The 27,806-nt window shown below is 38.0% G+C and overlaps 1 protein-coding gene across 1 annotated transcript in view; it reads right to left on the bottom strand.

Moving 5' to 3' along the window:
• LOC131411739 (immunoglobulin kappa light chain-like) overlaps nt 1-23,769 on the bottom strand; it is a 244,851-nt gene extending 221,082 nt beyond the window's left edge. The window contains exons 1-2 of the mRNA XM_058550720.1: nt 21,769-23,769; nt 21,517-21,623 (exon numbers count right to left, since the gene is read on the bottom strand). Coding sequence (XP_058406703.1) covers nt 21,517-21,623; nt 21,769-21,817 — 156 coding nt within the window. The 5' untranslated portion in view covers nt 21,818-23,769. The remainder of the gene's footprint in view (nt 1-21,516; nt 21,624-21,768) is intronic.
• Nucleotides 23,770-27,806: the final 4,037 nt, after the last annotated feature.

Raw genomic sequence — 27,806 nt, 5'->3', positions numbered from 1 at the left:
CACTGAAGGTTTTCAAAGATGTTTGAGGTCACTGCAAAAGGAGTAAGACAATCTGAGTTATACAGAAGATGCATAGATCTCAGAGGTGGGGCTGAAGACACCTTCCTAGTTTTATTTCTGACAACAGAAATGAATTTAGATTCCAAGATATCTAAGAAATGTCTGTATTTTCTGTTTGTGCAGTGTGAGAATACTTATACATTTTTTCTGGGCTGTTTGATTGAAACATTTTTTTTTCTCATCGCCTAGGCTCTACCTTGAAGATTTATTGTCTTACTACACAGATCTCTACCCATTAATCAGTGTGGAAAGTGGCGAGATACTGATTGAGTATGTAGACATTTTTCTTGCTTCTAAAATATCTCAATATTTTAATCTTGACACTCCCATCATCTTCTCGGGATCAGGGCAAGCTGATATAATCCCAAGTTCTACTGATGGCTTCTGACTAAACAAAATTGGTATGTGCAATTATTGTAGCTGTTGTTGCTGCTGCTATTGTTATGGAACACTCAATAGGACTGAAAGAAAGAACTTGAAAATTCTATCTCTCACTTCAGAGAGAGGATAGTTTCTTTCTTCTGCTGGATGTTCAGAAAGTTGCATGTCACTCCTATTCTTGGGAACCATTTTCCAATCGTGATGGTGGCTTAATTGAATAGAATGAAGATGGCAAAGCAATGAGATGGAAACTATTTGATCTTATTTTAAGCCATTGACTCAACCAACTCTGAAACCCACCTTTCCTCTAACCTTCTGTTAGTTGTAGTGACAGCACTACATGGGATACTTTGTGTTTGGTTCTCAATTATTAAATGACCTACACAGGGCAGTAGATTGCAGATAAACTGGTGTCCTTGTTATTTTTTGATTATTGTAGATTGTCTCAGCAACATAACCTGAAGTGGGTGTTTTCATGCCTTGTTCTATCTTGGGAATCAGAGGCGACAACTTCTCTCCCAGACAACAGCTACAAGCTGAGACATGTGATCTTCCCTGGTATCTTACACAATTTTCAACAAAACAAGTAAATGTTGCTGCCTCTGATGCAAGCGCTGTGGAAAAAGAGAGCAATTGGCACAAAGGAGCCTCCCTGCCCAGTTGGCCTGGCGTTTGTGTTCAGGGTTGTGACTCTGTGGGGAACCGGGGATGACTTTACTGAGCAGTGAAGGACAACATTGTCTCCCTCGCCACTGTTGACAGTTAAAGTACAGACAGGGAAAGGACACCTGAACTCTGCCCACAAACTGGGTTGGAAGATCACTGACAGGGATCCTGAATCCAGTCTTGGCTACTGTTGGCTCTAGCGTGAGTAGCCACTAACTCTTTTGGTGTCGTTAAAATTGATGGTGACTTTCTTTAGAGATATTGCCAAAGATTTTGCTTGCTGAGTAAGGATAATATCATGTAGAATTTTTAAAAAAGATAAAATAAAAGTATATGCTAATGAATCCATTAATTATTCTTTTATATCTAATGAAAAAGCAATTTTGTTGGGCTATAATATTTAAACAAAAATTGTTAAAAGGCTGTATGTATTTGCCCATGAGTATATTAAATAGAATATCTAACTAGCTGACTCTCAGTTGCTTTCTTACACCCTTTTAACCTCCAAGAAATATTTTTGGATTTAAATCTTCCTATTCACCTCATAACCTAAAATAAATCTAATATCAATTATATAACCATTCCCAGTGTCTTTGGGACACCATATCTTGCTGTAGGAGAACATGGCGTTCCTCAGCTCTAGCCTCCAGTGACAAGAAAGGTGGCTGAATAGGAAGTTAGGTTGTTCTCCTCTACCTGTGAGGGCTTTGGGGGGACACAGCATTGGTTTGAGCAGATGGAGAGTCCTTTTCTATCCACAAAGATGCAGTTCATTGACTTAAGTTCCCAGTTTTCATCAAGGTTTCACACTCATGTCCTTGTTCTTTGTTCCTGATGACATTTCAGGACTTGGTTTAATGGCCATTTACTCAGTGTGGCCAACTTTCCTCTCCCAACTGAACACGTCATCCTGTTTCACTTTCATAATCCCATTGCTTTCTCTTTCTGACAATTCTAACAGCTTGAAATGCATTATAATTTGTGATTAAATGAAATTTTAATATTGAGGGATCAAGGGTATTCCTGAAATAACTTATATCCTAACAGTAGGGCAGCCCTGCTACACTCCCACATATGGCATTTCAGACAGACTTGAAGGCAAAGATTCAACAAACTGGTCACAAAATCCCTTGAGCTACACTTGGAAATTTTTTCTAACCCCAAGTCCCACTGGGTGAACTATGAGCAGGTGTCCCCTTTGAGCACCAACCCAAGCTCTTCTGAGCTGATTTGCATGTTGTGTCATTAGACAATGCTCCAGGATGCTCACAGCATCCTTAGAGGCAGCTTGTCAGGGCCTCTGAGGAGCAGCCTCTAGTTCAGCTCTCAGAGATGGGATCATGGGCTTCACTGCTGTGGATCCTGCTGCTCTGGGTTTTAGGTGACAGGAAGGGTATATGAGGAATGTTGGGTAAACTCATTGTGGCCATGATGCTTTCTGTGTCTCTGGCTTCTTGGTCCCTGGAATTAAAGTATTTGTTATAGGTTTCAAGTTACCTAGTTTTCTGGTTACTCAGAGTGATATACCTGTCTGTGATTACCAGAGTCACAAATACAATGAGTGTTTATTGTGATGATCTCAGTACATTTGTTAAGTTTATTGTGTTTATCATTCCAGGCTCCATTGGGGACATTCTGTTGTCCCAGTCTCCAGCCTCCTTTGCTGTGTCTCCAGGGGAGGCGGCGCTCATCTCCTCCAGGGCCAGTGAGAGTCTTGCTATTTTGTTTGGCAGTGATAACATTATTACCTGGTATCTAAAGAAACCATGACAGCCTTCCTGATCTTTGAAGTGTATAAAAGAGATTCTGGGGTCCCAGACAGGTTTAGTGGCAGTGGAGGTGGGACTGGCTTCGCCCCCACAATAAATCCTGTGGAGGCTGATGATGCTGCAAACTATTACTGCATGCAGAATAAGGAGGTTCCTCCCACAATGATCTGGGTCTAAACAAAAACCTCCCTGGGCGGCTGCTCTCTGAGGCTCAACTCTCTCAGATGCTCCTCATCACCCGGTCCCTCAACCCAATGTCTCTAGGTTATTTGGATAATGGGGTCAAACTGTGAAACAGAAAATTTTTAAACTGATGTGTGCATGTTCCAGATGATCTGTTTTATGATTTAATTATCTTATTACTACAGAGTTCACATAAAAGATCTCTGTAGTTGTTTTAGAAACCTAAGAATTGTGATGTAGTTATCTTTCCTCTTTTGATTTCTCTATCTTTGTGTTCTTCCCCAAAACTAGGTCCTGAGTCTAGATATATTTACTTGTCCTTTTCTCCTCATCCAATTTTTATGTTTTTTTTCTATCATACTCATGATATACATGCCCAAGGTCTTCTCTTGTCCTCTCTCTTTTTCTGTTTCTATTTGCTCTAACTTTATACGTTGACTGGACTCCAGAAGCCTGAGTGTGCACAGGAACAATTATGGGAGGCTAAGTTATCACATCCCTCCATTGGCTTCCCTTGGGCTTCTACATCCTCCCCAAAGGCAACAGAGGAAACTCTGACAAAATATTCCTCTGAAACATTTCTGTCTGCTCAGATTCTTATTGGTTTCTGTTTGTAACCCTATCTCACTATATATGAAATTTTATTATTGTATTAGTTTTCTATTGCTCTGCAACAAATTACCACAAACTTAGTGGCTTAAAACAACACACATTTAGGGGCCAGCCGCATGGCAGAGTAGTTAAGTCCAGTGTGCTCACTTCAGCGGCCCAGGTTCTCGGGTTCAGTTCCCATGTGCGGACCTACACCATTCATCAAGCCATGCTGTGGCAGTAACCCATGGATAAAATAGAGGAAGACTGGCACAGATGTTAGCTCAGGGCTAGTTTTCCTCAAGCAAAAAAAGAAGAAGATTGGCAGCAGATGTTAGCTCAGAGCAAATCTTCCTCACCAAAAAAAAAAAATAAAACAACACACATATATTATCATAAAAAGTCAGGAGTCTGGGCAGGGTATAGTTGGGTTATAGCCTCAGAGACTTCAAGGCTGAAACCAAGGTGTTGACCAGGCTGCATTCTCATCTGGAGGCTTTAAGAGTCCATTTCGAAGGCTGTTCAGGTTGTTGGCAGAATTATATTCTTTGCAACTGTCTGACTTAGGGTCCTGGCTTTTGCTAGCTGTAGGTTGGAGGTCACTTTAATGACCCAGAGGCCACCCAAAGTTCCTGACATGTGGGCTGCTTATCAATCAAACCAGCAAGGGGAAATCAATTAACAACAGGGAGGGCTCAGTTCCTCCTTTAAGGGCTCTGTTGTAATTAAGTCAGATCCACCCAGGATACTCTCCGTTTTGATTAACTCCAAATCAACTGATTTGGGACCTCAATCACAACTGCAAAATTATTTCACCTCTACAAGACTGTGTGGGCTAGAAGCAAGTCACAAGTTCTGCTCATACTGAATGGGAGGGTCTTATACAGGGCATGAACCCCAGGGAGTAGGTGTCATGGGGCCATGTAAAGGTCTGTCTGCTACAACTGTCATACTACATAGGTTTTTATTTGGTTTCAGTTTTTCCCTCCCAAATGGCCCCTGTGCCAAGGACATTAAATACAGAAGCTTCCCCAGGAAATGGGCTGTGAACGGCATTAGATAGACACCTTAAGGTCATGTTCTCATCTTAGCTTCTCATGTTTCTCCTGTTGCATCCCAAGTGAGGGAATAGTCAATGTTTCCCTCTGTTTAGTGGTAAAAGTGTAATAAATTGATAAACCAATAATATTAGAAATATCATCCTAAAATGTCTGAATTCGAAAAGAAAAAAATAATCTCAAATCAATAATCTAAGCTTCTACCTTAACAAGAGCAAACAAAATCCAAAGCAGATAGAATGAAGAGAATGATAAAAATCAGAGTGGAAATCAATGAAATACAAACTCGAGCTCCTCAAAACCCAAGGTCCTTTTAAAACCAGCATGGGGTAGAGTGCTAAATGTATTGTGGTGTTAAGGAGGCAATAGTTGAGTGTTCTTCAGTTTCAGACAGAAAGGTTTTTGTGGCCCAGCCTTATCGGTGGCTTCTCTTCCCTGGGTGGAACCAGTGCCTGCCTTTTGTGGAAACATCCCTGACTATATCTCTGTTCCAGATCACACTGTGGGGCGCTAGTTTTCCCAAGCTTTGTGGGTTCACAGGCATTTGAGGAGACTTAAATGAATGGATGAGGTCTCAGTTGAGCAGCTTCCCGGGAAAGAGGAGACAGATCTGTGGGGGTTGGGATTTTCAGATGGATATTCCATACAGCAGATTCTGATCACAGAGTAGATTCTCCTCCCACACTGCCCCCTAGAGCTTTCCTTGTTAATGAGATTAAATTAAGCCTGTCTGGAGAGGAACTCATAAATGATGCCCTGGACCAAGTGTATACACACCTCATAAAAGCACTGAGAACCTTCCCTCTCCCATACCTATTCACTTATACAAGTAGTTAGAAGGACCATGTGGACTTATAAGCCAGGATCTCCTAGCCTGCAAGCTGCTGATTTGCATCTTCCATCCTCTGAAATCACAGAACCCTCACAGTTGTTTTTAAGGGGTGTTCTTATGAGAAGAGGTATGTTCAGCCTGTGACAAACCTGAGCTAACATAATGGACTTTCAGGCTCAAATTCTAAGCTTCCTGCTGCTGAGTGACATAGGTAAGAAAGAGTGGAAGTTCAAAATTCAGGATACTTTTTCCCATGGGAGTTTGAGACAGGCTTTTTCTTTTTTTAGATTGAGTCTTATAAGAAATATACATGTTGCAGGGTATGAAGCCATTCTTAGTAGCTCTATTTCTGCTAACTTCTATCTCTTTTCATCTCTCCTATGTGATCATAGTATCCAATGGAGAAATTGTCTTGATCCAGTCTCCAACCTCCATGACTTTTTCCCAAGGGGAGAGAGTCACCATCACCTGCAGCACCAGTTCAAGTGTAAGAAACAACCACTTACACTTGTACCAACAGAAGCCTGGTGCCCCTACAAAGCTCTTTGTTTACAGCACATCAAGCCTGGCCTCTGGTGTTCCAGCTTTCTTCAATGTCAGCGGATCTGGGACCTCTTAGTCTCTCACAATCAGCAGCATGAAGCCTGAAGATGCTGCAAACTATTACTGTAAGCAATGGAGTATTTTTCCCCCGCAGTGTTACAGACAGGAACAAAAACCTCCTGCAGTTCCTCAGGACCCAGCTGCTTTACCCTCAGAGGCTGTGAGGGTCATGGTCTCTACTTCCTGTGTCTGGGAGACCTCTCAGTGGCGGTCTAGTGCGGCCTTGGTTCAGATGGCTGTTGAAAACTCTTGGTCATCAGAGGGAAGGAAACAAAGTCCAGAGGATAAATAAATTCTCAAAGGTCTCCAGTTTGGTGGCAGCCTGTGTAATGAAGGAAAAGAAGCAGAGCTGATACAATTCTTCTAAGCTGAGAATTAAACTTTAGATAGAGTGTTTCTTAAGATTTTACTCCATAAACAGGATCAGGAGTGTGGGACTAGTCATAGAACTCCCTCCCATCAAAGGAATATGATTAAAGTGCAGCCACCACACAGGGCCCTGGATCATTTACATTATTTGATTGAATTGATGAGTTAACCCATATGAAGGATTACTGAATGAAAACCAACTCCTCTTCTTCTTCTATTATGAATAGTAACATTGAAATTATTTTTAGAATACTTGATGAAATCCTAATACCTGTAAAAGCTGACAGAGTTGATGAAAAAGAAAATTATGATGTTATAAAATGTGCAGACTAGCAAATTCTCACAATATTGTGCCTGGTCTATTGTTCCTTCCTCCTCTGGTGATGGTAAAACCCATTGATAGCAAGTGGAGTCACATGCTTTGATTATGGACCCATTGGTTTGATCTAATTAAACCTGGCTGTCCCCAGCATTTTCTCTAGGCATTAGGCTAGAATACAAGTGTCTCCTCTGAGCATTGTTCACTCTCCCTGGGAATGAGGTGCCTGGATCAAAGTGAAGGCTTCCAGAAAGCATGTGATTTAGACTGTCCCTATGTATCATTGTAGGCCACAGATCTATATGCAATAGCCAGAGGACTCAGAAGAAAGAATAGCAAGAAAGCAGTAGTAGAAATAGAAAAAGAAGACTCTAAGGTAACAATTAAACCTACATTGCACCATTTCTGTGCTAGTAAATGTCTAACAACCGGCTCTCCAGAAAAATAGAAGTCCTGGTTTGTAGCATTAGTCAATTTTCATAAATGTAGCTTAAATTTCTAACCCACTTCTTTCAGCTCTTGATAGAACAAGGCAGAAAACCAAGGCATATAGAAAACTTAAACAACGTTACCAACCAACTTGAATTAAGTGGTAAAACACAGTATACCACAAGTGGAAGATTATGCATTCTTGTCAAGTGCACATGGAACAATCACCAAGATAAAACATATCTTGTACCATAAAACATGTCTAAGTAGGGCCGGCCCGGTGGCGCAAGCGGTTAAGTGCGCGCGCTCCGCTGCGGCGGCCCGGGGTTCGCTGGTTCGGATCCCTGGCGCGCACCGACGCACTGCTTGGTAAGCCATGCTGTGGCGGCGTCCCATATAAAGTGGAGGAAGATAGGCACAGATGTTAGCCCAGGGCCGTCTTCCTCAGCAAAAAAAGAGGAGGATTGGCGGATGTTAGCTCAGGGCTGATCTCCTCACAAAAAAAAAAAAAAAAAAAAAAAAAAAAAAAAACATGTCTAAGTAAACTTAAAAGTATAGAAATCATACAGATAATATTCTTTGATGGCAAATGATTAAATTAGAAGCTGTTCCAATATATCATTCAGAAAATCACCAAAATATTAAATAATACCCTTCTATATAACTTACGGATAAAATAATATCTCTAAAGTAAATATTAGATAATTAGATAATACTAAACCCAAAGAGGTAGAAAAAAGGAAATAAAGATAAGTATAAAAATCAATGTTATGCAAAATACAATAATAATAAATTAATCAATGAAACCAGAGAATAGCTCTTTTAAAAGACCAATAAATCTGTTAAAATTCTACTTAGATTAACAAAGAAACAAGAAGCAATTAATATAATATAATAGAATAATAAAAATATTAATTGCCAATATAAAGACTAAAAGAGGACATTACTCAATATCATAAAAGTATCAAGAATATAGGGGATTCTTATGACCAATATTATGACCACACATTCTATAACTGAAATGAAAGAAAAATTTTTTTCAAAACAGAAGTTAGAAAAAACTGACACAAGAAAAATACAATATTTAAATTACCCTAAATCCATTAAAAATTTTGAATTTGTAATTAAAAACTTTCTCATGAGGGAAACTCCAGGCACAAAAAGCTTCTCTGGTGACATCTATTAACCAATTAAGAAAGAGATAATACCAATCCTGTCCCTCCAGAAAATAGAGGAGAATGGGATACTTCCAAAATCATTTTATAAGGACAGAATTACCTTTTATTGCATCAGACAAGACAGTACAAGAAAATTACACACCAAAATTCGTAATGAATAGACAAAAATAAATAAATAAATAAAGCAACCTTAGAAAAATATTAGGTAATAAAATTAGCAATTAATAAAAAAGGGTTCTACGAGTTGACCAAGTAGGTTTATCTCAGGAATGCAGCTATTTTAACATTTTTAAATCAAATAATTTTTCTTCACAAGAAAATTGATTGTGTATGGAATGAATCCTGAAAATCTTCAAAATACTACTATTAAAATATGTTTTCCACAAAGTCACAGCAAACAAGGCCATTATATAAGTCAAATATATTTCTAGACAGTAGCCTCAATTTGAAAACAAAATTTATAACAGCATTATAAGCTAAAAAACACTTGGGGATGAATTAACAAGATATATTAAAGTATGTATACTGAAAATTACAAAATATCGTAGAGCGAATTGAGATAAAAACTTAATAAATGAAGAAATATACAAAATTCATAGATTGAAAGACCTGATATTGTTAAAATGACAATTCTTCCAAAGAGAATTTGTAGATTTGACTCAACCTCAGTCAAAATCTCAGCAGGTTTTTAATTTTTTTTTTTTTTTTTTTTTTACATTTTTATTGATATTTTAATGGTTTCTAACATTGTGAGATTTTGGGTTGTACATTTTTGTTTGTCCTTCACCCCATATATGACTCCCTTCACCCCTTGTGCCCACCCCCCACCCCCCACCCCCACTTCCCGGGTAACCACAGTCCAGTTTTCTCTGTCCATGTGTTTGTTTATATTCCACATATGAGTGAGATCATACAGTGTTTGTCTTTCTCTTTCTGGCTTATTTCACTTAACATAATACGCTCCAGGCCCATCCATGTTGTTGCAAATGGGACGATTTTGTCTTTTTTTATGGCTGAGTAGTATTCCATTGTATATATATACCACATTTTCTTAATCCAATCGTCAGTCGAGGGACACTTAGGTTGCTTCCACTTCTTGGCTATGGTGAATAATGCTGCAATGAACATAGGGGTGCATAAGCCTCTTTGGATTGTTGATTTCAGGTGCGTTGGATAGATTCCCAGTAGTGGGATGGCTGGATCATAGGGCATCTCTATTTTTAATTCTTTGAGGAATCTCCATACCGTTTTCCATAGAGGCTGCACCAATTTGCATTCCCACCAGCTGTGTATGAGGGTTCCTGTTTCTCCACATCCTCTCCAACATTTGTTGTTTTTTGTCTTGGTGATTATAGCCATTCTAACGGGCGTGAGGTGGTATCTTAGTGTTGTTTTGATTTGCATTTCCCTGATGATTAGTGATGTTGAGCATCTTTTCATGTGCCTATTGGCCATCTGTATATCTTCCTTGGAGAAGTGTCTGTTCATTTCCTCTGCCCATTTTTTGATCGGGTTGTTTGTTTTTTTGTTGTTCAATTGTGTGAGTTCTTTATATATTATGGAGATCAACCCCTTGTCAGATGTATGTTTTGCAAATATTCTCTCCCAGCTGGTTGGTTGTTTGTTCATCTTGATTCTGATTTCATTTGTCTTATAAAAGCTCTTTAGTCTGATAAAGTCCCACTTGTTTACTTTTTCTTTAGTTTCCCTAGTCTGGGTAGGCATGTCATCCGAAAAGATTCCTTTAAAACCAATGTCAAATAGTGTGTTGCCTATATTTTCTTCTATGAGTTTTATAGTTTCAGGTCTCACCTTCAGGTCTTTGATCCATTTTGAGTTAATTTTTGTGTATGGCGATAGCACATGGTCCACTTTCATTCTTTTGCATGTGGATGTCCAGTTTTCCCAACACCATTTATTGAAGAGACTTTCCTTTCTCCATTGCATGTCCTTAGCACCTTTGTCGAAAATTAGCTGTCCGTATATGTGTGGTTTTATTTCTGGGCTTTCAATTCTGTTCCATTGATCTGTGTGTCTGTTTTTGTACCAGTACCATGCTGTTTTGATTACTATTGCTTTGTAGTATGTTTTGAAGTCAGGAATTGTGATGCCTCCTGCTTTGTTCTTTTTCTTTAGGATTTCTTTAGCTATTCGGGGTCTTTTGTTGCCCCATATAAATTTTAGTATTCTTTTTTCTATTTCTGTGAAGAATGTCATTGGGATTCTGATTGGGATTGCATTGAATCTGTAGATTGCTTTAGGTAATATAGACATTTTAACTATGTTTATTCTTCCAATCCACGTGCATGGGATATCTTTCCATTTCTTTATGTCATCGTTGATTTCCCTCAATAATGTCTTGTAGTTCTCATTGTATAGGTCCTTCACCTCCTTGGTAAGATTTATTCCTAGGTATTTTATTCTTTTTGATGCAATTGTAAATGGTATTATCTTTTTGAGCTCTCTTTCTGTTAGTTCATTATTAGCATATAGAAATGCAACTGATTTTTGTAGATTGATTTTGTACCCTGCAACTTTGCTGTAGTTGTTGATTGTTTCTAACAGTTTTCCAACAGATTCTTTAGGGTTTTCTATATATACAATCATGTCATCTGCAAATAGTGAGAGTTTCACTTCTTCGTTACCTATTTGGATTCCTTTTATTCCTTTTTCTTGCCTAATTGCTCTGGCCAAAACCTCCAGTACTATGTTGAACAGGAGTGGTGAGAGTGGGCAGCCCTGCCTCGTTCCTGTTCTCAGAGGAATGGCTTTCAGTCTTTCCCCGTTGAGTATGATGTTAGCTGTGGGTTTGTCATATATGGCCTTTATTATGTTGAGGTACTTTCCTTCTATTCCCAATTTATTGAGAGTTTTTATCATAAATGGATGTTGTATCTTGTCAAATGCCTTCTCTGCGTCTATTGAGATGATCATGTGGTTTTTATTCTTTGTTTTGTTGATGTGATGTATCACGTTGATTGATTTGCGGATGTTGAACCATCCCTGCGTCTCTGGTATAAATCCCACTTGATCATGGTGTATGATCTTTTTAATATATTGTTGTATTCGGTTTGCCAATATTTTGTTGAGGATTTTTGCATCAATGTTCATCAGCGATATTGGCCTGTAATTTTCTTTCTTTGTATTGTCTTTGTCTGGTTTCGGTATCAGGGTGATGTTGGCCTCGTAGAATGATTCAGGAAGTGTTCCATCTTCCTCTATTTTTTGGAATAGTTTGAGGAGGATGGGTATTAAATCTTCTTTGAATGTTTGGTAAAATTCACTGGAGAAGCCATCTGGTCCTGGACTTTTATTTTTTGGGAGGTTTTTGATTACTATTTCAATCTCTTTACTTGTGATTGGTCTATTCAGATTCTCCATTTCTTCTTGGTTCAATTTTGGGAGGTTGTATAAGTCTAAGAATTTATCCATTTCTTCTAGATTGTCCGATTTGTTGGCATATAATTTCTCATAGTATTCTCTTATAATCCTCTGTATTTCCATGGTATCCGTTGTAATTTCTCCTCTTTCATTTCTAATTTTATTTACTTGAGCCTTTTCTCTTTTTTTCTTAGTTAGCCTGGCTAAGGGTTTGTCTATTTTGTTTATCTTCTCGAAGAACCAACTCTTTGTTTCATTAATCCTTTCTACTGTTTTTTTGGTCTCAATATCATTTATTTCTGCTCTGATTTTTATTATTTCTCTCCTTCTGCTGGCTTTGGGTTTTGTTTGTTCTTCTTTTTCTAGTTCTGTTAGGTGTAATTTAAGGTTGCCTATTAGGGCTTTTTCTTGTTTGTTAAGGTGGGCTTGTATCGCTATGAGTTTCCCTCTCAGGACCGCTTTTGCTGCATCCCATATGGTTTGATATGGCATGTTATCATTTTCGTTTGTTTCCAGATAGTTTTTGATTTCTCCTTTAATTTCATCAATGATCCATTGGTTGTTCAGTAGCATGTTGTTTAATCTCCACATTTTTGTCACTTTCCCAGTTTTTTTTTCCTGGTTCATTTCCAGTTTCATAGCCTTATGGTCTGAAAAGATGCTTGTTATGATTTCAATCCTCTTAAATTTATTGAGGCTTGCTTTGTTTCCCAACATATGGTCTATCCTAGAGAATGTTCCATGCGCGCTTGAGAAGAATGTGTAGTCAGCTGTTTTTGGGTGGAGTGCTCTGTATATGTCTACTAGGTCCATCTCGTCCAGTTTTTCATTTAAGTCTAATATTTCTTTATTAACTTTTTGTCTGGATGATCTATCCATTGCTGTAAGTGGGGTGTTAAGATCCCCTACTATTATTGTGTTGTTGTTGATTTCTCCTTTTAGGTTTGTTAATAGTTGTTTTATGTACATTGGTGCTCCTATGTTGGGTGCATATATATTTATAAGTGATATGTCTTCTTGATGGAGTGTCCCTTTTATCATTATATATTTCCCTTCTTTGTCTTTCTTAACCTGTTTTATCTTGAAGTCTACTTTGTCTGATATGAGTATGGCAACACCTGCTTTCTTTTGTTTGCCATTAGCTTGGAGTATTGTCTTCCCTCCTTTCACTCTGAGCCTGTGCTTGTCTTTAGTGCTAAGATGTGTTTCCTGAAGGCAGCATATTGTTGGGTCTTGCTTTTTAATCCATCCTGCCACTCTGTATCTTTTGATTGGAGAGTTCAATCCATTTACATTTAGGGTAATTATTGAAATATGAGGGTTGAATGTTGCTGTTTTGTCACTTATTTTCTGGTTCTTTTGCATTTCCTTTGTTTCTTGTCCCATTTGTTTTGGACTGCCAATTCAGTTTGGTTGTTCTGTCTTATGATTCTTCTAGTTTTCTCTTTGTTTATCATATGTGGTTTTAATTTGATTATTTGTTTAGTGGTTACCTTGAGGTTTGGGCAAAAAATCTTGTGTATGAGATAGTCCATTATCTGATAGCCTCCTATTTCCTTATACTAAGTCAATTCAGTCACTTTCCTCTTCCCCTTCTAAGTTGCTCTTGTTATACCTTATTCTATCTTGTGTTGTGGCTGTGTGTTTACAGTGATGAGGTTAAATTTATTTTTGGTGAATTTCTTCCTTTGATCTTTGAGTTTAGTATTTAAGTGGTTGCTAACCTATTCCGGTAAAGATCTACTATTTCTCTGATTTTGTCTGCCTACTTTTCTCCTTACTCCAAGCTTTGTGTTCCCTTTCTCTTCTTGTTTTCGGGCCTGAGGGCCTTCTTGAGTATTTCTTGTAGTGGCGGTCTCGTGGCCATGAACTCCCTTAGCTTTTGTTTATCTGGGAGAGTTACTATTTCTCCATCATATTTGAAGGATATTTTTGCTGGATAGAGTATTCTTGGCTGAAAGTTTTTGTCTTTTAGTATTTTGAATATATCATTCCAGTCTCTTCTAGCCTGAAAAGTTTCTGTTGAGAAATCCGCTGAGAGCCTGATGGGAGTTCCTTTGTACGTTATTTTTTGTTTTTGTCTAGCTGCCCTTAATATTGTTTCTTTGTCGTTGACCCTGGCTAGCCTTACCACTAGGTGTCGTGGTGAAGGCCTTTGTCTGTTAATATATATAGGAGTCCTGTTGGCTTCGCTTACTGGTATTTCCTGCTCCTTCCCCAGATTTGGGAAATTTTCAGCTATTATTTCCTTGAATAGGCTCTCTGTTCCTCTTTCCCTCTCCTCTCCCTCAGGAATACCTATAATTCTTATGTTACATTTTCTAATAGAGTCCGATATTTCTCGGAGTCTTTCTTCATTTCTTTTTAGTCTTAGTTCTCTCTCTTCTTCCATCTGGAGTATATCTGTATTCCTATCCTCTAAAGTACTAATTCTTTCCTCCATATTGTCAGCTCTGTTCTTTAAAGATTCCAGATTCTCCTTTATCTCCTCCATTGTGTTCTTCATCTCCATCAGCCCTGATAGGTTTTTCTTTATGATTTCAATCTCTTTTGTGAAGAAACTCCTAATCTCATTGAATTGTTTGTCTGTGTTGTCTCGTATTTCGTTGAGTGTTTTTATGATAGCTATTTTGAAATCTCTGTCATTTAGTTTATGGATTTCTGTGTCTTCGGGGTTGATTTCTGGTTGCTTGTCATTTTGTTTCTGGTCTGGTGATTTCATATATTTTTGCATTGTGGTTCCTGTGTTGGTTTTGGTTTTCCTCATCCTGGAAGTCTCTGATTGCACTTTCCACCTGCCGCCACTGTGTGGTGGTGAAGGGCTGTGTAGTCTAAGCTCCCTGCGCTCTGCCCCAGTTTTTCTGCTGCGATCCGCAGTTTTGTTTTGTTTTGTTTTGTTTCTTTTCCCCACTGCGATCCACGGGTCCAGTCCAATTTATTCAGGTCTGCCTCGGACCGCTAGATCTGGTCGAGCTGCAGACTCCGGGTTGTGGGGAGGGGGGAGCTCTCTCTTTTGCCCTCTGGGTCCCTGACGTGGGAGGCTTCTCGTTTGCCCCTCTTTATCCGCTCTCTGGGTTGCTCAGATGTTGATGGTAGCCCTGTGGCTCCTCTGAGCCCTCTGTGCGGGAGTTTCCCACTGGTTGAGAGCGCCCGAAGAGCTGCAGTTTCCCGCCGAGGGCCGCCCCTCCCCCCTCTCTGGGAGCCGCGCGGACCGGATCGCTGATCTGATGGGGAGGGAGCGGAGTTCTCCTTACCTCTCCCCACTTCCTCCGGGGGCCCAGCACGTTCCGCTCTCAGATGTGCGGCAGTGTGGATCCCTCCGCTCCAGCTTTTGACTGTCTGGGATTCCGTTGTTTGTCTGTGGCTGTTACTTTTGTTGTATTTTGTGGGGGAAGAATTCACGGGAAAGCTCACTCCGCCATGATGCTGACGTCGATATCAGCAGGTTTTTAATTTTTTTAGAAGATGAAAAAATAAGTCTGAAATTTACATGGAAACATAAAGGCATTGGGATAGCCAAAAACAATTTTGAAAAGGAAGAACAACGTTTGAGGACTCAAAATATCTGATTTCAAGACTTATGTTTGAGCTATAATAATCAAGGAAGTTTGGTATTAGTATAAAAATAAATCAATTCATGGAAAGAATAAAGAGACAAGAAATAGACCCACACATATGCCCCAAATGTCTTCAAAGATTCAAAGACGATTTAGAGAAAAGGTGGGTTTTTCAGCAAATAGTGCTGCAATAGCTATTACATCTAAAAACAAATTGAAGAATTTTTGCTTCTCATATTCACAACTTTTAGCTCTGTTGTAAGTTTGTAGTTCACAAGGGAGGACTGTTTCCTCCAGGAGACAACAATGGTTCCATTAAATTGGAAGCCGAGACTGCCATCTTGCCATTTTGGCCACTGAAGAGGGATAATCTACTGGATTATTGACTGGAAGGAGTAATGATTCTGATCATCAGGGGGAAATTGGTTGCTGCTGTAAAATGTGTGTGTGATTTATATATATATATATTTCTCTAATATTTATATATATACTATAGAAATATATATATTTATATATTATATTATAGAAATATAATATATATATTTCTCTATATATCTATATAGGAAGGAGAAAGGAGAGAACCCAAGGAATTTTCCGGGATTCCTTTTGTACATCCATGTACAATAGTAAAAGATAATGGAAAACTGTAGAGATCAAAAATAAGAAGAGGATGAATGAAATACTGAACATTCAGATCCTTTAGAATGAAGGCTGAGTTCATGGAATCACATATAGAACTCAAGTTTAGTTGCTGGCTGAGAACAAACAGAACGTGGAATGAGTGGTAGAAGAAAAATGTCTTGAACTGAACACTGTTGTAGCCATGTACTTTTCCTTAGCTTTTTAGATGTGTGTATATTTATATTTATTAGCTAATTTATTCTTTTATCTCTCCTCATTCTTTTGATTGTATTATATAACTTTTGTTATATGACTAACTTTAGGTTACAGAATATTCCTGTGGGACTGTGACTGAATTTGAGGAGTAAATACCATTGCCCAGGAATCAATACACAGACTATTTATTACTCAGACATTGACCCTTGGGTCTTTGTTTTTTTGTAGAGAGGGTAAAAATCTCTTCATTTGGACCAAAGATTATTGCATTTTGTTAGGCAAAAGCATAAAGGCGTTTGTTTTATAGAAGCTAAGATGTGTGTAAAGTTTGTATATGGATGCTGACTAGACAAAATCATGAACAGTGCTTGTGATATGTATATTCTCTCAGTTCTAACCCCTGATCTCCACACTCAGCTTTGATTTGCTGGGACTAGGACTTGGCAGACTTCCTTTCTCCTTTGCCAGCTGCTCCTAGTTAGATTCTGCCAATAGAGGGCAGTAGAAGGAGATGAAGAGGGAAACAAGGAGGAATGAGTTCCTTCTCTGTCTGTTTCCATTCTTATCACTACCATCCCAGGAATAGCTCTTCCCCTTGGCAGCTGCAGTGGGTTTCAGACACAGTTGGTTCCAGTTTCCAGCTTTGTACCCACTCTTTACTCAGAGACACCATCTCTCGCTCGGGTAGGGGTGGGCTTTTCCTCAGAATTCTGAATCCCAGATCCAGGGGTGACTCTCCCCAAATCTCCTGAAGCTGGGCAACATCCTTTTTTCAGAGATTATTCTGTCCCAGTCCATGGACTTTCTTCTACAAGATTCTAAGTGCTAATCCGACCTCTTCCATTTGTTTTTCCAGAACTAGAAGTGGCCCCAGCTATTACTGTATGTGGAATATATCAGTGTTCTTTTTGCTTCTTTAGTTCTCTAATACCTATTTGAATAATTGCATATATTCAAAACTCTTTGTGGAAAAACTGAAGCGATTTCATTTGACTGACTGCACTGTGACTGGGTTATATTTTAAGAAGCTCTTATAACATTTACAGCTGATTTCTCTACAGAAAGAAGGCCCTGCTGGACTTCCTTGCCACTCTGAGGACTGCAGGTCCTGGGACCCCCATCCTGATGGACCCTGGATTTAGGCGCTGCCCCTAGTGACCTTTAAGCCCTGCTCCCTGAAAACATTAACCTCTTCCATCTTCCTCACACTCCCCCTCACCTCATATTATCATGGTTCAGGCCTACTGCCCAAAGGGCCATCTGGTTAACCAGTCTCTGGAAGGGACAGCAGAAAAATTTATCTTGATTACTGAATTTTATGATCCCCCCTTAAATTTTGTATCTGAATGCTTCACTTGCCTTATTCTAATTCCATCCCTGACAGAAAGAATAGGGGCCAGAAGACAGCCTAGTATTCTATACTCAGGAAAAATATCCTTTAAGAATGAAGGCAAGGGGCTGGCCCCATGACTTAGTGGTTAAGTTAGGCATGCTCTGCTTTGGCGACCCAGGGTTCGTGGGTTTGGATCCCTGGTGCAGACCTATACCACTCATCAGCCATGTTGAGGTGGCGACCCACACATAAAGTAGAGGAAGATTGGCATAGATATTAGCTCAGGGTGAATCTTCCTCACCAAAAAAAAAAAAAAAAAATGAAGGGAAAATAAATGCACCTTCAGACAAATAAGAGAATGCATTGTCATTAAACATGTACTGCAAGATATACCAATTGATAATCTTCAGGCAGAGAAAAATAATCCCAGAGAGAACCCCAGAAATGTACATTAAATGTTAATAGAGTAAATATACCAGTTAAATGGGCAATATTAAAACCTGGATAGAAACAAAAACCATATATATGTACTTAAAAGATATAAAAACACAGGTTGAAAGTTAAAGGATGGAAAAAGGTAACCAGAGAAAAACAAAACAAAATAAAATTGTTCATCTAAGCACCCCATTGAGTGCGTGAAAAGACAAGCCAGAGAGGGAGAAAATATACTGGTTCTCTCTCTCTCTCTTTCTCTTTCTCTCTCTCTATCTCTTTCTGGATATATGTATAGAAAAATATACATATATACAGACCCACCTGGGCCTTCTTTCTGTAGAGAAATCAGCTGTAAACATTATAAGAGCTCCTTAAAATATATGCCAGTCACAGCGCAGTATATATATAGTTAAAGATATAGATATATAAATATATATATTTCTCTCTATACATATATTTTAGTTGGATTGATATGGATGTGATGTATATAAATCACACACATATATGTATATCTTCAACTAAAATGGAAAATCCATTAGAAAAGTGGGCAGAATTGATCTGTCATTTCACTAGAGAGGATGGTCAAATGTCCTATAAACATATGAAAAGGTGTTTAACTTCCTTAATAACAAATAAATGCAAATTATAATCACAGTGTGATATTAATACACATGTTCTAGAATGGCTTAAATTGTCTTGCAATACTAAGTATTGGTGAGGATATAGGACAACAGGAATCCTCATTCCAGGCTGGTGGGAGTGTACATTTTTATACTGTCTTTGGAAATCAATGGCATTATCCATTAAAATTTAATATGCCAGCAACAATGTGTTTGATTCCCTGTTCTAGCAGGAGTTTGTCCAAAGATTGTTGACACAGTGAATCTTCTTTCTGAGGGTTGAGAGTTAAGACATATTCTTTTATTATTACCTTATTTTCTATCTCATATATATAATTCTAGTAACGACATATATATGTGATATATACATCCTGCATATAATACATATATGCCCATACACACATTTATGCATGTGTCTGTATGTGTATTTATGCATATATATGGATGTAGATTAGATAGATAATATATCTATAAATAGGTAAATAGATTGGTGTTATTCTTGTAATGCTGCTGTGGTAACAGTGTGAGAGACCCAGGGAAGGCCCAGCAGGCACACACACTTGCCCACATAAACAACCTTGTTTCTGCCAGTACTTCAATAGCTACATCTCATCAGATACCACTGGAGGTTGTATATATGGTGCAAGGCAGTGACTCAGTGAAGAAATAGCTTGTAGGCAAAGGACAGATGAGTCTATGTAAAAGACATTACCCAAGGTTCTCATGTACTCCCCTAGGGTGGAAATGGACATTTATGTCACCTGTTTGAATATATGTATATGGGAGCACAGAGGAGGGGACCATTATGTAATATTTCCTGGTCAGGATTTTTACTAAGGCCTGGAGTTTTAATCTTACACAGAGAACATTCAATGAGGATTTGCAAAAATTAATAGTTTTATTTTTAGCTGAATAATAATCCACAGCCTGACTACTTTTCTTATACACGATTTTGAGATTAATCATAATATTTACTCGTCTTATTGATGTCTATTCCACAAAGAGGGGGAGAGATTACTTTAGGCAAGGAAGATGCATAAGTTGGCTCTAAAACTGGCAAACACCAATGTTTCTACTTACTCCTTGAGAGCAGAAATTAATATTTATGTGACCTTTATAGTGTGTTGACTACTGTTGTCAATGTATGTCCCCAGAAGAGGATAGAAATTACAGTAGAAAAGAGCCATTAGAGAAAATGAGATTCCATACTCAGGCTCTTCGATTTCTGCTCTTAAAAAAATGGAAACATATCTGAAATTGAGTCTTCCAAACATGTTTGCCCATGTGCTCAAGCTTTTGATTATCATCCATCTATCCTGGACTCCAGGGTTACAGACTGTTCGATGACAGAGAATCTAGGAAATAATCTGCTTCCAATTAGAAACTCATGATGATACATATTATTACTGGGTATAATGGCCCTTCTTGGTCTTCACCCCACAATAACCATAATCAAAATCATAATTTTGTGATTCAATTATTTCCTTCCTTGCCAATATTGTTGCAGCCCCTGCTTTCCCTGTTCAGTGGTTATTAAATGATAAGCTAATTACTCAGTAAAAGTGGCAGAGTCAGGTATAATTTCAGCCAACCTTGAAGTTTAATTAGAAGCTACAAGTTTTATAATCATATATGAGACTTCTCTAGGTGGTGCCTGTATTAGAACAATAGCATGAAAGCTGCCATAGACTGGGAACAATGAGGTCAAAATATTACTGTGGTACTATTATTAGTTTCCCATCAGATCCAAGGAAAGTGTCTTTAAAGAACAAATGCTCAATGAAATAGCATCGTCTCAATGTTGGAGGGAGAAAGTAGATCTGTGTCTCCCACATATTCTGAATTCATAAACTTAAGGTAATCTCTTTGACCTTTACATAGTTTTCACAGTTTGGAAAAGTATTGGTGATTTGAGGTGAAATGTGGTCAATGGCACAAAGCAGGTAAGCACAAAATTCACCAGATAATAGTATTTGCCAAAGATATGGGGGTATGGAACCTTGGGATTATGGAACTGAATTGTTTCAACAAAGAACAAAGATCTAAAAATAAATAATTGAATGACATTCCAGTCATCATTGTGTCAAGAGCAAAAAGGGGAAATAGTGAAAGGACAGATTCTGGGACTCTCAAGAGACTGCATATTTAGGGATCTGCGCCCAGTGTAAGTGGAGTTCATTATCTATCAGTCGCCTTCCCCAGTATCCTCTGGTGTAGTTCCTGAAGCACTGATCCTCAAGTACAGTTCCTCTCAATTCATAGAGGAGGAGCTGGTGAAAACCAAGTGGGTTGTGGGAGTCTAAGTTAGTATGTGGATGAGTACAGCATGCTTAGAGGGAGAGAGAAGAGTGCTTTTACTGCTGTGATTTGGAAGCTAAGCCAGATCCATCATTGTCTTGGTTTTTCTTGGAGGTAGAAAGGATAGATGTGGCAAAAGACAGGGGCATGGCTTGTGAGTTTATCTCTGCTTCTAAGTGAGATCATTTGTGCAGTTAGTGTGATTGAAGGCTGGCGTAGTCTCAACCATATCAAGTGTATCAGGCACAGCATTGGAAACAGCAGAAAATGCAGAAACAAATAGCAAAAGGAAGTGGGAATGCATGTGCATGGAAAAAAAAAATACCAGTGGGTCACCTTGTTCCACATCCTGCACATTTTCAGTAGGAGCTGAGGCAATCCCATTGAGGGCATTTGGAGGCTTTTGTAACAAAGTAAATTACTGTGAGAGGTCTATTATCATCTTGTTGACAGAAATAATATGCAACATCCTCAGATTTCATATTATTAATTGTCAGGGCAAAATCTGTTCCATACCTGCTGCCACTGAACCATGGTGGAACCCCAGATGTGAGAGTAGAAACATATTTGATAATAAGCTTAGGAGCTTCTCCCAGTTTCTATTGATACTAGAGTATACCATCATCAATGTCTTGGCTGGCTTTGCAGCTGATGGCGACTGTGTCTTCTGGAGTCACTGACAGGAATGCTGGAGACCGTGTGAGTGTTGTTTCTGCCCTGGTATCTGTTTAGGGAGGAAAATAGAAAGATAAATCAAGAAGGTCATGTTTGGAGAGAATGACGAAAATCAATTTCTTATGAAGATGTAATGTTTTTGTCGATATTCAGAGGACTTAAATGTCACGAAGAATTGGAAATATTTCTCTTACCAGTGATCCAGAGGAGCAGGAAGTTGAGGTGCTGAGCCTGGGAGCCCATAGCCTTGGCCTGACTTCAGGTATAGTCAGTTTCCTCATCAATTGAACAGGATACATTGTATGGCCTCAGAGATGTTGGGACATGGTTACATATAGGAGAAATATGCAAATTGTATGGTATGTGGTAGTGGGATAGGGAGGCAGTGTTTAATGGCAGAGTGTGAATCTTCATGCATGACCTATACATGGTGTTATCATCACAGCTCTGCTTACTCTCAAAAGGGCTATGACTAAAATTCAAACTCCTGGCAACTAGCACCATCTGTCCTTTCCTTTGCTTTTCTGCAACAAGACTTTTCATTATTCTGCAGGACTCAGTGCTATATCATCTGCCATTGCCATTGTGATGCCAAATAAACTGAAAGTGATAGATGCCATGGCCACATTCCTGACATCACCAACCATTGCTTCTCTTTGCGTCCCATACTTAGGATCCTATTCTAGTTACTCTATGCATGGTGGAATATAGGATGTGTAACAGTTTCCAACTGCACACTTGGTTCCATGATTACTCAGCTCTCTTTTTGATATTTACACACATATTAGGTATGTGTAGTAGGATTTTTAGGGCACAAATTTATGGTGATGGATGGTAGTTAGTCTTTGGATGGTCAACGTGATGTAGTCGACACAGAAATTGAAGTATAATGATGTACACCTGACATTTATATAATGTTATAAACCAATGTTACCTCAATAAAAGAAAAATTTTGCTTACCTGATTTCGTTCCCCTAGAAAGGAATGAGAATAATGGGGGAGAGTATTCCTTACTGATGAAACAGAGAGCATTCACAAGAAGTTTTGAAGCTTTAGTCTTGCACATGTCTGTTACTTATCACTGGAAAACAGGACCGGCTACATAATTTGTGAGCCCCAGTGGAATATGACATGCCTTTAAAGAATGGACTATGGCAGAAGCAATAATATGTCACATCAGATATTAGGTTACAAAAGCCCATGGCTTTCGTCTTGGACACTTTTGCTTCTTGTCTTTTGGCTCACTATCCCTGGGACAAGCCAGCTGCCATGTGGTGGGGCCTCCTTGTGGTGAGAGAATGAAGCTTGCCATTAACCACGTAAGGGAGATTGATGTGATCACTCCCAACAAGTACAGCCTGCTGATGAGACTACAGCTCTGGCCCGCAGCTTGACTGTAAACTCATGAAGGAGTTTGAGCCAGACTCACCTATCAGACTTGTGCCTGAATTCTTACAGAATCTGTGACATAATAGATGTTATTTTAAGCTTCTAGTTTTGGATACCTGGTCACACATCAATTGATAACTAATACAGATTTTGGTAGCTGGAGGTGAGCTTCTTGGACTGAGGGGGACAGAGGCATTACAGAATGAAGAGAGGATTTGGAGCCCAGACTTGTACAGGTAGGAAACAGCCTGAAAGTACTACTCAGCTGCAAACCCTTGCTACTTTTCATAAAAATGGAAAAGTGATCCAGTGGGCAGAACCAAAAGCTGAGACAAAAATCCATGGTGAATTATTCTGAGGACATAATCAAGCAACTTCCAACATCTGCCAGACTGGAAGTCATTATTGCTGTGGACCAGACAGTCCTCTGTGCCACCCTTTTCTCCTCTTTTTGAACAGGAATGACTATGGTGTTATAACATGCCTGTCTTACATTGTATTCTGAGTGTGTCGAGGAAGGTATCTTGTGTCGTTTGTTTCATATGTCTATAAATTGACAGGAACTGTACTTGAGGATTGGTGCTTCAGGAACTACACCAAAGGAGCCTCATCTTCACCTAGATCTGATTTAGATAACGGGAATCTGGACTTTGAGCTGACTCAAAGATTTGTGCCCTAAAACACATATGAGGCCATATCATTAGAAAGTCAGAAGCTTTCTAATCAAAAGAGGCTCATTTCTACAGGAGAAAAGGATTCTATTCAATTATTAGATATATGGGCAAAATCTAATCTTAGTCTGTGAATGACAAGCATATTTTATCACATACAATACAGACTTTTAATCATGCCTTATATTATCAAATATTTTCATGGAACACTATTATAGTATGTAATATTATCTATTATGTACATGAATGTAAATATATAATCTTAATACCATAATCAAAAATACACCTACTAAAAGTAATTTTAAATTCCCATTTATATTCTCAAATTCTCATTTATAACATCAGTATTGAAAATTCCAAGATATAGATATATAAAAGCAAATCCTAGAAATCTTATACAGGAAGATGAAATTCACTTCATAGCTATTTAGGAGATATAGAACTTGTTAATGAAACACGTAAATAAGTCACACTGCAGGACCACACACTAAGAGAACTTGATCTAAAGTGAATCTAGAAAACTTTACTTCCATCATTCGACCTAGGTGATGCATATGGCTTCCCAAGAAAACATTAACACATTTTAAATTTTATGTGTGTTTCTTGAATAACTAAAAAAACCCTTACCAGATTTCCAAGATCTGTGTGTGTCCACGAAACACATATGGTTGGTCTAGTGGTGCCATTTCTCCTGGGTTTTTAAAAGGATAGCATATGTAAAGCATTCTGTTACACATTGTAACCTACACCTCTTCAGAGGACTTCTTCTTGGTCACTCTTTTAAAAAAGAAGATTCTTTCTCCAACCTCCCTCATCATGGATGTGTTCGTGTGTGCGTTTTTTTAAAAGACTTCTTAGAGAAGTTTTAGGTTTATAAAAAAATTGAGAGGAAGGTACAGAGATTTCCCGTATACTCCAAGCCCAAGTGTATCCATAGCCTCCTCCATTACCAACATTATTTACCAGAAGGGTACAGTAACTGCAGCACACAGTATGAAGTTGCTAAGCTGCTAAATTTGGGTTCCATGAATTTGTGAAGATACCAGTTCAGCTTTTTAATTATTTTTTTTGATGAGGAAGATTCACCCTGAGCTAACATCTATGCCAATCTTCCTCTTTTTGTATGCGAGTACCACCACAGCATGGCTGCCAAGGAGTGGTGTAGGTCCATACTCAGGAACTGAACCCAGGCCGCCAAAGTGGAGCACACCTAACTTAATCACTAGGCCATGGGGCCGGCCCCTTAAAATTCTTTTTTATGAAGAGGATTTTGATAACTTCTCTTAAGTCTGTCAGATTAGATTCTATTAAATGTTCTGTAGACTTTTTCTCAACATATAAAAATAAATAATTATGAAGTTAACTCCATGTCTCCCATATGACCTTACCCTTAGTGAAAATACACATACAAACTTGTGACTAAGTGATTAAATATTCCATTACTAATGGGAAATTGAATGAACTCAATAAAACCATCTTACCTGTGTAGTCGCTTGAGTTTCTCTTTCTATCACATGCCACATTACTATAAAACCTTTGCTACCTGAATTCAGAGAATGAGTCATTTTGAGAAGTTGAATTTTTGTTTAGAAAATGTTGCTGTTGTATAGGATGTTCTGTCACAATAAGAAAAATATTTATATGCTTTTCATTTGGTAAGTAGTATACATTTACTTTAATACTTTTGGAATGTATAAAGAAGCATAAAAAATAAAATAAAAATAACAAATTATCCCAAAACAACGAAAAAAGAAACAGAACAGAATGTCTAAGCACTGTTACAATTTTAAAGGGTGTAATCTATGCATAACTGGAATACAGTAGGAGAAGAAAGAGAGAATGGAGAAGAAATATTGAGATAATAACCCAGCCAAGAATTTTCCATAATTTATGATAGACATCAAACCACAGATTCAGAAATATCAGAGAAGACAAAACATGAAACCACCAAAAAATTTATAGCTAGGCACATCTTATTCAAACTGCAAATACCAGACAAAGAAAACATCTTGAAAGAAGACAGAATAACATACTTTATACACAGAGTAGCAAGGACAAGAATTATAGTGGACTTCTTTTCAGACACCATGAAAACAAAAAGACAGGAGTAAATGTTTAAAGTGCTAAAAGAAGAACATCACCAGCCTAGAATTCTATATCCAGCAAAATTACCCTTCAAAAGGGAAGGAAAAACAAGGACTTTTTGCAGACAAACAAAAACTGGTGGAATTCATCACCAACAGAACTTCCCTGAAGGAAACATTAAAAGCAGTTCTTCAGGGAAAAAGTGAAATTGTATAGGTCAGACACAGATGTTTATAAAGAAAGGAAGGGGATAGAAAAAGGAATAAAGTTAAAAAAGTGCAGTAACACTATCAATTAACATGATCTAATTGACAGTTACTTTACTATATTCAACAGCAGCAGAATATATACTCTTCTCAAATTCTTATGGAAGTCTTACCAAGGTAGACCACTTTCTGGGCCATACAACACACTTTATCAAATTTGAAAGAATGTAAATCATACTAAATATTTTCTCAGAACACAATGTTATTAAACTACAAATCAATGACAGAAAGATGGCTGTAAAACCTCCATATATTTGGAGATTAAATAATGCACTTCCAATTAACACATGGGTCAAAGTAAAGTCTCAGGAGAAATTAAAAAAGTATTTTATACTATGTGAAAATGAGAGTCTAACATCAAAGTTTATGGCATGCAGTGAAAGCAGTGCTTCTACGGAAATTTATGGCATTAGGTCATATAATAGTAAAGAAGAAAGAGCTAAACCAATTACATTTGTACATACAAGCAATAAAAAAAATGCTTTGAATTAAAAATACCATACCATTTACCAGAGTATATAAAAAAAGTTGAAATACTAGAGGTAAATCTAACAAAATATGTACAGGACCTACATGTGGGAAACTACAAACTCTGATGATAGAAATCAAAGATCAAAATAAATGAAGAGCTATTATTCCACTTCTATGGATTGGAAAACTCTATACTGTTCAGATGTCAAATCTTCCCAACTTGATCTATAGATTCGATATAATCCCAACTAAAATCTCAGCAAGTTATTTTATAGATATTAACAAATTCTGAAGTTTTCTGGAAAGTCAAAAGAGCCAGAATAGCCAACAAAATACTGAAGAAAACAAATGAAGTTGGAGGACTTACACTACTGATTTCAAGACATACTATAAGGCTGCAGTCATCCAGAGAGTGTGGTATTGGTGAAGGAACAGAAAAATAGATCAATGGAAAAAATAGAAAGGCCAGAAATAGACCACGGAAGTATAGTCATTGATCTTTGACAAAGGCACAAGGCAATTCAACAGAGCAAGGGTGGTACTTTCAACAAATGGTGCTAGAACAATAGGACCTCTTACACAAAAATAAATAAGTAAATAAACCAAGACACAGATCTTACAACGTACACAAAAATTAGCTAAAAATGAATCATTGACTTAAGTGTAACCCCCAAAAGTATAAAACTCCTAGAAGAAAATAAAGGAAAAACATAGGTGACCTTTGATTAAGCAAAGTCTTCTTAGCTACGACAAAGAAAGCAAAATCCATGAAAAAGATTTAGTTATTAAAATTAAAATCTGTTCTGTGAAAGACACTTTTAAGAGAATCAAAATCAAATCACAGGCTTGGAATAAATATTTGTGAAGCACACATCTCATAAAAATTTATACGTCAAATTTACAAATATATCTTAAAACTTAAATTATTAAAACTTAATAACAACAACAACAAAAACTGCACATGATATTGGACAAAAGAATTGAACAGACACCTCACCAAAGAAGATATAAAAGTGGCAAACAAGCATATGAAAAGATGCTCCACATCACTTGTCATTAGGGAATTGCAAATTAAAACAACTATGCTGTACCACTGCATACCTATCAAAATGGCTAAAATCAAACAACAAAAAGCAAACAACAAAAAGAACCCCTGACAACCTCCAATGCCAAGAATAATGCAAAGAAACTGGAAGTTGCAATAATTTCTGGATGAGTTGCAGTTTGCATCAATGGCCTGATAGCCTGACTCTATTTCCCTCACCTTTCTCCTGCTACACACAACTTAGTAAGGCAATTTTACTATTAAATGCAGCTGTCCAAGAAAATAATAGATTTTTCTTTAGGCTG

This window comes from Diceros bicornis, chromosome 12, assembly GCF_020826845.1.
Source record: "Diceros bicornis minor isolate mBicDic1 chromosome 12, mDicBic1.mat.cur, whole genome shotgun sequence".
In the NCBI taxonomy this organism is placed as follows: domain Eukaryota; kingdom Metazoa; phylum Chordata; class Mammalia; order Perissodactyla; family Rhinocerotidae; genus Diceros; species Diceros bicornis.
Note: the sequence above shows the minus strand (reverse complement) of the source record. Positions and strands in the feature narration are given on the sequence as shown.